At 40.8% G+C, this 15,425-nt stretch overlaps 1 protein-coding gene across 1 annotated transcript in view; it reads right to left on the bottom strand.

Annotated features, from left to right (window-relative positions):
• The window catches only part of LOC148349348 (pleckstrin homology-like domain family B member 2), a 31,567-nt gene that overhangs the window by 4,280 nt on the left and 11,862 nt on the right, over positions 1 to 15,425 (bottom strand). The window contains exons 5-14 of the mRNA XM_088321587.1: positions 12,157 to 12,318; positions 9,964 to 10,101; positions 8,602 to 8,739; positions 7,775 to 7,885; positions 6,235 to 6,324; positions 6,030 to 6,170; positions 4,074 to 4,173; positions 2,938 to 3,124; positions 2,777 to 2,867; positions 1,059 to 1,205 (exon numbers count right to left, since the gene is read on the bottom strand). Coding sequence (XP_088177713.1) covers positions 1,059 to 1,205; positions 2,777 to 2,867; positions 2,938 to 3,124; positions 4,074 to 4,173; positions 6,030 to 6,170; positions 6,235 to 6,324; positions 7,775 to 7,885; positions 8,602 to 8,739; positions 9,964 to 10,101; positions 12,157 to 12,318 — 1,305 coding nt within the window. The remainder of the gene's footprint in view (positions 1 to 1,058; positions 1,206 to 2,776; positions 2,868 to 2,937; positions 3,125 to 4,073; positions 4,174 to 6,029; positions 6,171 to 6,234; positions 6,325 to 7,774; positions 7,886 to 8,601; positions 8,740 to 9,963; positions 10,102 to 12,156; positions 12,319 to 15,425) is intronic.

The raw sequence follows: 15,425 nt of genomic DNA, 5'->3' as shown, positions 1-15,425 counted from the left end.
AAGTTTAATCTAAAGTACTTTATAAATTCAGATTTGTGTTTGTTTGTGTTTGTATGTGACTTATAGGCTCCGAAACGCCTGAACTGATTTTTGTGAAAATTTACACAGTTGTATTTTAGCCCTCTGCGAGGGTCTTCAGCTAGGTTTTGTGCGAAGGCAGCCCAACTAAATACCAACAAAATCAATAAAAATAGCCTAGCGTTTCCAGACTTTTATTTGGCGAGGTTGTTGAGGGCTGTGGTTTGTTAAAACATACGTTACAATCGGCCATTGGACAGAGCCGGTGCGAGTACAAGTGTGGCTCATTGGTGCTTGTCAACAAGTAGACCCTTAGAATACAGCAACTCTGACTTTCGACTTTCTAACTTTTATGTGTATCAAATTTAAAAAACTGATCAAAATTTATTTGTAAAGCACTTTTTAGCCAAAGTCCTGTATTAAAACATTTTGTGTACAATAAAACAATAAAATCCCCTTCTATTTGGAACACTAAATTCACACACATGTGCGCGATGGTTACAATAATAATAAATGTTATACAAATTAAATTATAAAACAAACAAAAGCATGGCAAGGCACAGGCTAACCATGTGAAGAAAAGGACCTGAGGAAGGCCCATCTATAGTGATGTGGATGGCAGCAATGGCCTCAGAAAAGGATTTTCAGTCATCAAACCACACCCTTCCAGTGTTTTTTTTTTAATCTAGAGCACCAGGGAAATGCATTAGCTGCTCCTAGTAATTTCCCTTTGCAATCCCCACCTCACAATACATTCATGTCGTATCCCAGGGTGCTACTGTATTATTTTTTTACTATTTACAGTGCCCAATTATCGTTAAATATGAAAATACTTAGTTCAACTTCAAAAATGGTAAAACTGATTTTTAGCGTCTAATCCTTCAGCATTGGCGTCCACAGAGAAGTCAGTATGAACAGCCAGGGTTGGTTGATGCAAAATCCAGATTAAATGGAGGAAGTCCTCCTAGCCAGTAGATGGCATCGTTCTAGGACTATGTTAAAACGAATATCTGGATATTTTTTTCTAAGGGGAGGCATACCTGCGATCGATGCTTCTCCCTGAGCTTGACCTCCCTTTCCACGAGTTTCTGCCTGCGAGCCGTCTCCTCCTGCAAACGTTTTTCCAGTTCTTCCCTCCGTCTCCGTTCCTCCTCCAGAGCCTGACGGCGAAACTCCATCTCGCGTTCCTGCAGGCAAGGTATAGATATGTTTTTTGTATTTTTCACTACTTTTTCTCTTTTGGATTGTTGCAACAAACATCACATCGCAAAAAATCTAATCACCTGAAAAGGCTTTTTAGAGATCCGTCTGTTTCCTAAATAACTCCTATTAGTGTTTTCAACTGGGCAGCACGGCGGCGCAGTGGTTAGTGCGTGTGCGGCACAGTTCTAAGGTCTTGGGAACCTCCTATGTGGGTTCAAATCCAGCTACCGGACTTACTGTGCGGAGTTTGTAAGTTCTCCCCGTGCCTGCGTGGGTTTCCATTCCAAAGACATGCATTTCAGGTGGATTGGCCGGTCCAAATTGTCCCTAGGTGTGAATGAGCGAGCGAGTTGTCTGTCCCTGTGTGCCCTGCCCACTGCCCGATGATTGCTGGGATGGGCTCCAGCACCCCCGCGACCCTACTGAGGATAAGCGGTGCAGCTAATGAGATGAGATGAGTGTTTTCAACTCTAGCATAATACGGACAGTCATTTGTTAGTCCCTCTAAAATCACATGCGTTAATTTACAGTATACGTTATTTAGATATATTCTGTCTCTCTCTCTCTCTCTCTCTCTCTCTCTCTCTCTCTATATATATATATATATGTATATATATATATATATATATATATATATACCATGTCGCCATGTACCATAACGAATATATATATATATATATATATATATATATAATAGTTGGTGAGGTTTTCTTCCCTCCGTTTTCTCACCCAGCCTTCTTACTCTCTAGCAATCATAAAACCCAGGACAGAAACAGACATTTTCATATGCAAATTTATGATTTTGGATCGGACGACCAACCGACCTCCACACTTCTATTTTCTCTATCTTCTTTCCCATATTCTTCTTCTCCATAATCTCTAGCAACAATACAGATTATACAATTTAGGACAAATCGTAATTTTTAGATGTAAATTTATAAAACTGGAATGGACCTTAACACAAACAAACTAAAGCGCCACATTCCTCTTTTTCCCATGTTATTTCTTTCTTTCTTTTCCACGAACAAAAACTGTACAGTTAGAGTTGCCCAGTTCAAATAACTCAGAACTTTGGAATGGATGGAATGACTGCGTCCCCTTTTGGACAGTTCTCAGACGTACCATGTCGCCATGTACCATAACGAAATCTGATAACATGAAGTTTTGAATGTAATTTAAACTTCCAAGGCTATTTGTATTGATAAAATAATGTTCTCACCGTACGTAATCATGTACAATTAGAGGGACATTCTTAAGTACAGAACATTACGCAATGTTCCCACTTCTTTGGCTTTCTAACAAGTTTTGCAATTTCAAACACCGTCATCTGACTGGTGATATTAGATATCTGAGACTACGCTGATAGAGGCATGATCTGATCAAGCGTCACAGGTCCATATAAAAAGAATTGCCTGAGCGATAGCCGTTCTCTTTCCTCCTGCCTGCCTGGCTTGTTCGTCTCGCACAATGGCCCCTCGGCGCATTTGTGCGGGCCTCCACTGGGGCCTTGAGATCAGCACTTGGGCCATACGTTTTTCATTTTGTGGTTCCTTACCCGGTGCTCCAGCAGCCTCAGCTTTTCCACTTGGGCCTCTCGAAGCAAACGCTCCATCTCCTCCAGCTTGACCATGTTGCTCATGCTAGCGCTAGCAGAGGGCGCAAAAGATGAGGGATTGCATGTACGGGTCAGTTAGCAAATGATGGATAACATCCAACCTGGAGACGTTATCCGGAGAACAGGCGGAAAAGCTGGTCTCCACGCTATCGTCGCTGTCCACGCTGATTGTGTCTAAGGCCCCCTGGTGGTCGGGGTAAGAAAGCGAGTCCAGGAAGGCGCCGGGCTCCGAGAGAAGACGACTGCAAAAGTCGCTTTTTCCCGCACGAATGTCGTTTGTGTGCCCTGCTGATATCGGATTGAATTCAAATTGAACATGAAGTATTATCAGCTTTTATTATAAGTTTATATTTTTTGGTGCGAACTAGAAGTTCAAACTAGTGCCACAAACTCATGTCAAGAAACCACGAGATGCAAGGTGAGGCATGCAATTCTCTTGCCTCATGGCAGAGGGCGATGGTGATACTAATGACTCCGATTTGGTGCACACCTCAGTCCCAAACAATAGTGATAGTATTAGCAAGTCATCGTTCAGAACAACAAAATCACAGTCTTTATCAGGAAAATGACCTACCTTGATAGCTTTATTACAAAGATTCAAATCGCCTAAATGTTCAAATGTAGTTTAAAAATTAATGGCTGTGTTTGTGTCATGATGAAATAACGATTTATGATTCCTGATTGCAAATTTATTTAGTTTGGTGATATTATTCTAGCCCCCAAGAAATTTGCTCACAATATCCAGTCTCAAAACCAGAAGAGACCCAGAGGGAGAGTCTGTTTAAAAGGAGAGGTATGTTACGTATTATTGTGCTGAGCTACGCAATTCTCTTGCCTCATAGCAGAGGGCGATAGTGAGACCAACGACTGATTTGGCGTACATCTCAACCCTCAACAAGAGAATTGGTTATAGTAGTCATTTATGTTCTCTTTGCATTGACCTTTTTCAAAATGGAGGATTCTACTGATGCATATCTTCAAAAGGACTTAATCTATAAGCAAACGTAAGACAATTAAACATTTTTTTTCTTCTATGCTACGATTTGAATGTTACTTTTTCTCTCTGCCAATCAAATGATGAATAAGATGTAGCGTGATTTATTTGAAAATCGGACTGTGCCTCACCAGACACCAACCTCACTGCAGGTCCCTTACATTAACCTTGAAATATATATTTTTCAAAGTTCGTTTTTGCAGTGTTTTCTATTGTGGTTTATGGTCAGTGGGGACGCTTCACCTTTGGCCTGGCGCCGAGCGTTGAGGTCTTGGGCGGCGAAGCCGAGCTGCTGCGGGATGACGCTACCGCAACTGGAACTTTGCACCAGAGGTGGGTGAGCCTGCAGGATAAATTCCGGAAAAATATCTGCAGTGAATGTAAAGCGGAATCTGCAATCTACCCCCTCTTCAATAGAGTAATCCTACTACTTGGTCGATTTTCATTGTGCATTGCGTTCTGCATTTTGATTTGCTGAACAGACCCCTTACCCCTTTTATGCCTGTATCTTCCTCTGTGTATAGAAGGATGAAGTCTGAGTTCTACACATTTGTAAAACAGCTTGACCTACAATATGTACGTGCTGTAGAATATTCAACGTTCGGTCAGAATTCCCATTTGCAATGTCAGAAAATGATCAAACAGTGTCAAAACATGTGAAGTGAATACTGTGTTTAAAGTCAATCACATAGATATGTTATCTGACTGATACTGGTGGAATGTGAGGTTGAGGAGGGGGACGTTTGCTTGCATTTGCGCAACAAAGGTTGCCGTGACAACCCCGCCACAGGGGGTCCACCCCTCTTCAGGAGACTGGAACCCAGAGCTGGTACACGTCTCACCTCGCGAGGGAAGTTTGAATTTGGCCAGCAAGAAGGCATATCCTAACAAGAGGAACTGGATCAAAAACCTGGCCGGTCCTGACAAAGTCTCCGCTCAACAAGGAGCCAGAGAACTTCGCAAAGTCAACAGCCAAGCTTGATCAAACTAGTGGCCAAACCAGTGGGACAAAGCCAGCGAACTCAGAGAAGCCTCAAGCCACCAGCAGTCAGCCGAGGACGTAAACACTGGGCCGTCATCCTCATCAAAGCAGAACTTTGCAGAACATCTCGTGGTTGCTAGGCCTTTGTAACGTTAAAGGGGGAATTCGACCAAAATATAATAACGAAATAATCAAGCCAATGTCGTTGTCCATCCAAATGATGCCAGTTTAAGATCTCAACGTCTAGTTGTCTTCATTTTGTTTTATTTTTATTGTTTTGTGTTCAAGCTTCTACAGTAGATGACTAGTAACAGAAAAGTCCATAAAAGAGTGTGTGTGTGTGTGTGTCTTGATTAAAGTGTATTGGAACTTTGCACCAGAGTTTTATTTTTTCAAAACGGTAAAAATAATTCACCTAAAGTGTGTGTAGCCACCCTTCAGAATAACTAAACAAGGTTTTTCATCCGTTTTCCTGACATAATGATCTAAAAACGTATGTGGTCCTCCAAAAGGCGAGACAAGTTTTGAAAAGAATAATCTTGGCTTTTTTACAATTGGTCAATAAATTGTTTCTTAGAATAATTCATTTACCACCCATATTCGCTACAGTGCAAATATTTTTCAATTTCGAGTTTCTCTTGTTTCTTTTTTGTTTGAGTGGTGATGGCCACCGGGAAAGAATCTGTCTCTTAGCTTGTTTGTTCTTGCTCTTGCTCTTTTTATTTGTTATTAAGAATGTTCTTTTCATGCCCCATTTTTGTTTTCCAATATCGTCCACAAGATTGTGACAAACTCTTATTGAAAGTAAAATGGGATAGTGTCCCGAATCAATAGTGTAGTATAGCAGCGTGATTAATTCTAAAATTGTAATTTTATTTTGGGCAGCAACTAACGATTCACTTCATCACTGATGAATTGGATTTCTAATTTCCCTCCTATTTATTCAAATAGTGAAGTTTTTGACGGATGGACAACAGTGCACAAAACAAGATATGTGATATAAAACAATAAAAAAAAGTGTTTGTCGGCTAACATGATCATTCAAAAAATGCATTGAAATGTATGCTATACACCTGCAAATATGTAAGAAACAGTACTGACTATTGCAGGACCTTTTTGGAACACAACCCCCGGTAAAAACAAAGTATTACTGTATTCAGAATAGCTTGGCACGGGAATGTCTCATCTGAGAGCAATTTTCTTGGATAATTCCCAACCTTAGGCAGAAGAGGGCGCCCTCGAGATGATCCGTAGAGGCTGAGCATCGGTGGGTTCCTGGCGGGAGTTCCGCTATCGTTCCGCTGGCCAGATTTCTCCTTGCTGCCGCTTCTTCTCCTTTCCTTGGCGGAGTGAACGTGCTGCGACCGAAAGGCAGGTTAGTCCAAGGTCATGACCTTGTGACCTTTGCGAAGCCACACCAACCTCTCTGACGACCCCGTTACCCTCAACCAAACGGCGCTTCTCGGACAGCTCGGCGTACTTTCCATCCAAAGACGCTAGCTTGTCTCTCTCCTGGGAAGGCCACAAACACGACTTAAGTAAAATAGACAAAAATTTATATTCTGTTGTTATTTTTATGGATTTAATGAAAACTTTTGACTAGATACTAGGAATTTTGGTTTTGATCCGATCCAAGTATATACATGGTAGTATCAATCAATACCGATCCGACACTGATACGTTTTGCTTGGAAATGTCATGATTATTGATTAACTAAACGCTCCCCTCCTTAAAGTAAGTTTTATATTGAATAATTACAATTATTTTAGGCACTAAAAATGATAAGGATGGAGTCCGTTGAAATACTGCTAAATCTACTATTCACCTCTGTGGGTTTACTGACTACTTGAATCAGCTAGGAGTTCGAAATACAATGTCCAAAGACTGGTGAAGGGTTATGCTGAAGAGGATGCACACAAATCTTTTTTTTAAAGGATTTATGATCTCAGTATCTGGGATTAAAAAAAATAGATCTATCCATCTCTCTATCTATCTACTTACCTACCTACCTACCTACCTACCTACAAACATTTCTATCACAACTGTTTCCAAACAAAAGCCAAAAGAGTCAAACTACAAAAGCAGCAATGTAACAAAAAACCCCGTAAAACAATTTGAACTGAAGAACCGAAAAACTTAAATTGTACAATATTTTGAAAATAAAGTCAGAAATGCAAATATTAATAGTTATAACAATACCAGATAATTCAATAATTTATTCATTAATTTACCCATCTAGTAATTCAATAATGCTACTAATCACTAAATATCATTCAGACACCAACAATGACAATAATAACAACACTATTGTCATGATTACTGATGCGAGGCACCTGAGCCTGCTCCTTTGGCGCTGATTGGCTACCTGTCTCTTTTCATACCCCCGTCTTCCTGTCACCGGTTGTCAGTCCGCCTGCGAATCTCACCTTACGCTAGGGAAGCTTTTCGACCCTGACTCTCTCCTTTTCTGATTCCCGTCTGTTTCCCGGCTCCGACACGTTTTCTGATTTTGACCACGATTTTTGCTCCCCCGTCCCGGCTACTGATCTGTTTTTTCCGCTCTCGACACTTCCATCGCTCGCCACAGAAATACCACTTCCGCGTCTGAGCGACCTGCTCCCAGAGACTAGCGATATGCAGATCATGTTTACTATCCTTTCCCTTCTTCCAAATAAAACTAAGAGAAACACACGCAAGTGGGTCCTGTCTCCATTCTGGTCCTGACAACTATATTTAGTCGTGTGTCAACAGTAGCGGATGGCAAGCAGTGAACGGGGCGATAGATAATGTTCAAATAAGAGTTTCTTAGAGTGATTTTTAGCCATTATATTAGCGAGATACCCCATACAAAAAGTATACGATAGTTTGTTATTTAATGGTTACTATTGTTTTTTGCTGCGCCCGGATAAAAAGCCACCAACGAAGACATTACGGCGACCCAGTTTAGTCCGACCTGACCCACCTTCTGCAGCATGAAGAGCAGATTGCTTTTTTCCTTCTGAAAGTCTTCTCGTTCCTGCTGGCACTGCAACGTGATCTGCGAGGATTGTTTCTTCAGCGTGGACAACCTCTCCTACCGGATACAAGCGAAAGTAATTTTGTGTCATTTTTGGGGTATTTTCTCAACTTTCCTTTTTTTTTGTTTGTCTTTCTTATTTAGGATAGTTACCGTATATTCCAGACTACAAGGTGCACTTAAAAATAAGAACGCAATTTACTCAAGATCTAAAAATAATATGTCTTGATAAATGTAATTCAAGATTAAAAATCGCATGTGTAAATCACAGATATACTTGTGTATCTGCCAAATACACGATTCACACCGGATTCCTTATTTTAATGCTACCGGAGAAATTGGAAAATTGTCTTTGAAAGGCCTTAAAAAGTGCTTGAATTTGGCCATAAAATAGGTTTACGAACCCTGGATATACCGCAATACACAGCGGTTAAGATTGAAAATGTATACCGTTGACCAAAATGGCAAACGTTGTATGCAACGGGAATCAAACCAGAGTCGCGAGGGTGAGCGTGTCAACACTTTTCCACCAGACCGCCAGTGTTACAGATGACGTATGAAAAGACATTATTTATTCTCTCTTTATCACACTATTTTTACTCATGGTACCAGAAATATATGTTAGGGAACATAAAAAACAGAAAGTCGTCCTTAAATATGTAAAGAAAGTCCGATTGTTTGCCCCGTCGTAGTTTTTGGCGTTGGAACTACAATTAAGACTACTCTTGAATAACAAGCCCATTTTCATTACATATATAGGAGTAAAAGGTTACCTTTCGCGTGCTAGCAAGACGTTGACAATCTTCAATTTCTTTTTTTAAATGATTTTCTTTCTCCTCGTCCTTGTCGATTCCTCGCTCCAGTTTTTGAATGTCCAAATCTTCAGAGCTTTTTCTCTGCTCATCCGTTTCCTACGACAGACATGACGGATGTATATAAACCAATGATTCACGAAAGGAGGGTAAAATTCCCAGTGGCCCTGAATGTGTTCCGGAGATTCACGTGGCATTGCTGGCTTTTCTTATTTGATGTTCTGTCAAATATGAATAGGATTTTTTTTTTTCTTATAGTGATATAGATGCGAAGATGGGGTAAGGAGCCAAACAAAAGTCTCCTCCTGTAGCACTTCACTGCGACCTTGGAGGGAGACTAACAAAGACCGGTGTGCATGCTATGTTAAAAATGTTGAAAGCAGATGACACAAACCTAAATAAATTAAGCTGTCACTTCAAGACATTACAACCCAATCACCCGCGAGGAGAATAATTGAGAAGCACTGGTTTAGTCACTGATTTCAAGTTGGAGGGAAAATTCCGAGTTACCACGAACATCTCATGGGATTCAATTGACACATATGGCTTCTCTTGTATACCAAATATAATCGTTGTGTATAATATAAAAATGACTTTTTGTCATAGTGTGAGGACAGATATGTTTGTGAGATGATTACATTAAGACTATAATTTTACTTGCAGGAAGCAGCGGATGGGGTTTGTCGTATATGTATTTCAGTATTTCCTTTGTCTTGTATTTTGTCTTTTCTTTTGCAACCCAAATTGTTGAAAGTGCCTATCTATATTCATCTATATTCTATATTCGTTTGTGTCATGTTTGTCCTCCTACAGAAACCACATATTTTTCCATTATCAAACGTTTTTGTGACAGCACCATGGAGCCACTAGGTAGTGCAAAAGAGCTGTTGCTGACCCCATTCGTCAATGAATCATGGTTGATGGAAAAATTACAAGTTACCCTGAACGTCTCACGGGATTAATGTGACATCAGCATGATTGGTCATTGTGCATGATATAAATAAGACATGTTGTTCTTCTAGAGTGAAGACTGATATATTTGTAAAAGCATAAAATGCACTCATAGATTTCCTGTCAGGAATCAGTTTTGCCAATGGTCCCTGGTTGACCCCTGGAAAATTCCAATTGACACTGAATGGGTCATGGCAATTCATGTGACATCGCTGGCTTCTCTTGGTTTTTGTGCCAAATCTAAATAGGAAATGTGTTTTTTCTTATAGCATTGGGAAAATTGACTTTTGTCAGCAGCAAATATTAATTAGAAATTTGCATGGAAGCGTGTGAGATTATTCTTTTTCCTTTCCAGCTCGCATTTGACTTTACCTGGGCTTTCTCAGTCTTATTCATCTTCTTAGAGTTTTGCATATTTTCCTTCAGCTGCTCCAAGAGCTCATTTTCTTTTTGGAGCTGAGACATTTCTGATTCTTGCTCCCCTTCCAGCAATGCGCGCTCTACCTCCATCTGCAGGAATCAAAAATATGGGAAAAATACATTTTGAAAAGAAGCATTAGGTCAGGGGTGTCCAAACTTTTCAGAAAGCGGCCCAGATTTGGTATGCTGATAAGTGTAGGGGCCAACTATTCAGCCTGGCATTCTTTAATAAATTCACCCTCTGTGAAAGGTGCTTGAAGAACAGTGTTGCGACCCCGCCTTTGTAGCATTTTCATTTGATCTGCAATGTCTCGAGAAAAAGCGCTGCGTTGCTTCACCTTTCCACAGCGTTTGTTTCCAGTAAGCTTTTTGTGGTCCGCATGTTTTGTCTGGCAGTGCATATTTGAAAAAAGCCACAGTCTCTTGGTAAATTAGGCAGATGACGTTGTTGATTTCGGGGGAAAAGTACTCCAATTTCCACTTGAAAGTGGTGGCACTCACAGTCAACTTTCCTTTTTTTATATATAGTCACCATGTCGGAAATTGGATGAGCTAAAATTCTTACAGAAACCCAAGGGTACGATGTGCAAAAGGCTACTGCCATCATCTGGCGAGATGGTGATTAATTTTATTTTTTTGTACAAATGTATTTTATACTGCAGTCCACATTACTGGCTAATTTTATGACTGAAGCCGCGGGCCAATAAAAATGAGATCACCGGCCGTAACTGGCCCCCGGGCCGGACTTTGGACATGACTGCAGTAGGCTGTTGACAAGTCAAGTCATGTTTATTCGTGACGCCCTTGATCACAAGGAGTCTCAAAGGGCTGCACATATTATTATTACACCACCCCCTGATCTAAAACCTACATGAGGGCAAGGAAAAACTCAAAAACCTCAACATAAGGAAAATGAAGAAACCTTGAGAATGGACCGCACGTGAGGTAATCCCTCTTCCAGGATGACCATCATTTTGTTTTGTAGAATGTCACATGCAGATTTCGGTTTAGGCCCTAAAATAGGCTAATGTGTATTGGTTGATTTCTCAGGGGGGTGTAAATTTTATTCTCGGCCCCAATAACCAAAATTCCAACATTGTATCCATCCATATATAGTGCACGTCTATGCTTTTGGCAAACCACGTATGAGCACAACTTATCAATGATAGGACACAGTAATGGAGCTGACTTTTGAAGCAAACCAACCCGTACGGTACTTGGTTGAATTTGGTGAACGACACAAACAAATTCATCCTTTATTTCATGTCAAAAGTGAAATGCGTAAACAACATGTTTGTGTGATGACCCCTCCCCCTTCTCAGATTGGTTCCAGTTAGAGATAAGATCTTAAGCCCGAGCCGACTCGAATTTCGGACCTGGTTGGGCCTAAAATGTCAATCATTACGTTTGGGTTGAGCCGGGCTTCTCTTTCACTGACTTTTTAAGACACTGAATAACTCTATAAGTTGTGAGTCGTTTTGGCTACAGGAGACCGTGGCACGCAAAAAAAGAAAAAAAAAGAAGTCTCATTACAACACGTACTGTACTTAACTCTTGCAATGTCAATTCAAAGAAATCTTTCCTGTCCCCGTCTATTATCCACCCATCATTCTTCTTCTTTGTCTCTCTTTCTCTAAAACTGCCGCGCTAGTTTCTTAAGAACGTACCACTGCTCTGGTTTATGGCCCGATTTTCAACCCGTCAAAATGATGCAGGGCCTTAAAACTTTCACGTCAACTCTTGAAAAAATCTGTAAATAATGGAAAATTGTCGGTTAATGTAACCTCTGCAGACACAGAAATATAAAAGATACAGTCTTGTTGAACTTAGATCTTGTTGCAAAAGACAGGCTTTAATTTGTTATCCCAAAATCAGCTTTCCTTTCTCCTCCCGAGTCCTCCCCAATAAAATAAGAAATTTGCGGTTGTTTCGGGCTCGGTCCTGCAAAGTTAATTGGTTGGGCTTGGGCTGGGTCGGGCTTTAATTCCCATAGTCCCGGCTCGGATAAGGCTGGATTTTTTTTAAGCCCGATCCTACTTATAGTTCCAGTGTCAACATCATTCTGCAAAGTATGTATGCATTCCTGGAACGTATTCATAGAGAATAAATGGAACTGCGAAATGACGTATCTGAAATAAGCGCTACCTCTCTGATGGACTCCTCCATCTGATTGTCCAAATCTTTGATCTTCTGCTCCAGTTCTTCGATGTTGTTGAGCACCTGGATCCTCTCTTCCTCCATCTGCCTCAGTTGAGCACTCCCAAACATCTGGACGCTCATGAATCCTGAAGGGTTTGCGTCTTCTCTCTGTCAATCACATCTCTGATCAATATTTCTGGTCTCAACATCAGTACGGTAAGGCATTCGGATATAGCGACACTCAATGTTTTGGAGGAAGATGTTTTAAGGACTCGTTTTATGGCATTTATCACACTATTCCACATTCCTGCTGCCAACACTAGCAGTGTGGATGGATTCCTCACATTGTTAGTCTGTGCCTTGCCATGCTTATATTTTAGTTCTTTTATTATTCATTGTCTTTTTTTGTATTTCAACCATTGTGTGTGTGTTTGTATATTAGCTGTTCCTGGTTGTTGGGTGGGTAAAAAAGAGGGTATATTATTGTCTCATTTTTCACTAAATTCATTGGATAAAAAGTGCTTTACAAATTTCGATTTTAAATTACAATTGTTGCCCAATAACATACAAAATACAATAACAATACATACAATACAATCACTGCCAGAGATATGGCAACCCCGCTTTAGGACATTTACACTTCACGGTATGGAGGAAAATATTTTTTAAAGAACCTTTCAATGACATTATCCCCACTGTACAACATCTAGATTAGGGGTGTCCAAACTTTTCAGAAAGCCTGCCAGATTTGGTAAACTGAAAATGTGCGAGGCTCGACTATTCAGCCTGGCATTGAACAGTCTAACACAGGGGTGGCCGGTCCTCGAGAGCTGCATGTCCTGCATGTTTTGGAGGTTTCTCTTCTCCAACTCCAGTAATGCTAATTTTCAGCTTGTTAGCAAGCTGAGTGGGAGCTTGATAATGATCCAGGTGATCGGAATCACCTGTATTGGAGCAGAGAAACTCTGCCACCCCTGGTCTAATAAAATCACCCTCCGTGAAAGGATTGCAGTGCTTGCTCATTAGCGTCGTAACCTGGTAGCAAGCCTTTGTGGCATTTTCATTTGAAAAAGCGCCGATGTGCCGTTAAAACAGCTTCCAGTTGCTTCACTTTTTCACAGCATTTGTTTCCTGTTAACTTTTTGTTGTCAGCATGTTTCGTCAGGCAATGCCCCTTGATAGTATATTCTTTGAAAATAGCCGCAGTATCCTGGCAAATTAGGCAGATGCGGATGTTTTTCAAATTTCTGTGAAAAAAATCCTCCAATTTCCACTTTTCCTGCAAGCGGTGGCACTCCCAGTCAACTTTTCTTTATTCATTTACATGTCAGAAATTGTGTGGGCCAAAATGTTCACAGAAAGCTAAGGGCAAGGTGACCAAAGGGCTACTGCCATCATCTGGTCAAATGGTGATTTTTTTTTTTTTGGGGGGTAAACACTTATTTTATTCTGCGGTCATCCTTACTGGTAGGCCACATATTATTAACTTTATGACAGAGGCAGCAGTGAAAATTGGATCACGTGCCGCAACTGAACTTTGGACATGCCTGGTGTAGAACAAGATGTTTTTGGATCCTTCTTTAATGCATTTCCCCAACAAACAACATCAACAACAAATGATTTAAACAGTCAACTGTATCTCCATCGTGATTTTTCACAGCCAAGGATAACTGAGCTAGGTTCTCACGTTAGCTCTGACGCTAAACACAGAGAACAGATGTTTGAACAGATAAAGGACAAGAACAGCAGGATTTTTTTTCTTTTGCGGTTGTCCCAATGTCTCCTCACTTGAGTTTTTTCCATTCATTATTTTTGTTCTTACAAAAAAGCAACATTTTATCCAAGGATTTTATGCTTATATGCACGGAGACTAAATATTTGCCTGATTTCCCAAGATCAAAAGTTGTGCTTAAGTGTAATCAATAGTCTGTTTTTTCCTCAAAAAAAGCACCCAACATCTGGAGAAACGGGTTTGCCATCTCCATAAACCAAAATTCTTCCATTCAAACACGCACACAAAATAATTCTCAGTGGGATAGAGTCATTTCCTGTCCCCCCTGGCCCCGAGCCGGGCCCCCTCCCTTTCTTTTGGAGTCCAACTGGCTCTTCTTCATTAAAAGCAGACACAGCAAAAGAGTTTTAGCGGGGAAAAAGGCGTCGTTCGGACGGGACCGCTGCCACTTTTCGGCTGCAATTGCACAATCTGATACGTTTGCATACCGCAATGGAGAAAAACCGGGACGGTTACCGTAGCGACGCAGGGATGGAGAGAGATGCAGTTTCTAGCAAAATAAAACTTGCGAAGAGGAAAGAAGTGTGGACTTTGGGGTAGTTTGCTGATTTACATCAAAACAAATCCAGTTGAAATTAAATATTTACTGTAGAAATGTGCATTACAAAAAAAGGCCTGGAAAAGGAGAAGGCGGACCATTGAATGCAGGGGTGTCAAACTCGTTTGAGCTCAGGGGCCACATGGTAGAAAAAAAATATTCGCAAGGGGCCAGACTAGTTAAAAAGAGAGAAAAAGCGAGACAAGAGATACAGAGTAAACACAGACGGAAAGACTGATACAAAGATTGAGAGAGAGAGACAGAGAGAGAGACAGACAGACAGACAGACAGACAGACAGATACAAAGAGAGAGAAAGACAGATAGACTGATACAAAGAGAAAGAGAGAGAAAAAAGACTGATACAAAGAGAGATAGAGAGAGAAAAGACAGACAGAGAGAGAGAGAGAGAGAGAAAAGACACAGACTGAATCAAAGAGAGAGAAAGGCGGATAGAAAAACAGAGAGAGAGAGAGAGAGAGAGAGAGAGAGAGAGAGAGAGAGAGAGAGAGAGAGAGAGAGAGAGAGAGAGAGAGAGAGAGAGAGAGAGAGAGAGAGAGAGAGAGAGAGAGAGAGAGAGAGAGAGAGAGAGAGAGAGAGAAGACAGACAGACTAATACGAAGAGAAAGAAAGAGAAAAGACAGAGAGAGAGTGAGAGTGAGAGAAAAGACAGACAGGCTGCTAGTAAGAGAAAGAAAGAGAGTAAGAAAGAGATAAGTAGAGATAGAAAGTGAAACAAAGAGAGAGAAAAAAGTGAGGGAGAGAGAGCAAAAATGAGAGAAGACAGAAAAAAGACAGAACAGACAGAGAAAGAGAGAGAGATAGAACAAAGAGAGGGGAAAATAGAGAAAGAGAATCGGAACCGCTGCCACTTCTTGGCTGCAATTGCACAATCTGATACGTTCCCTGACCGCAAAGGAAAAAGGCAGGAGGGTTGCCGTTAGCAA

The sequence above is a fragment of the Urocampus carinirostris genome, chromosome 17 (genome assembly GCF_059441175.1).
Source record: "Urocampus carinirostris isolate Australia breed hairy pipefish chromosome 17, RoL_Ucar_1.0, whole genome shotgun sequence".
Taxonomy (NCBI): domain Eukaryota; kingdom Metazoa; phylum Chordata; class Actinopteri; order Syngnathiformes; family Syngnathidae; genus Urocampus; species Urocampus carinirostris.
The sequence above is the reverse complement of the archived record's forward strand: the minus strand, read 5'-3'. Positions and strand labels throughout refer to the sequence as shown.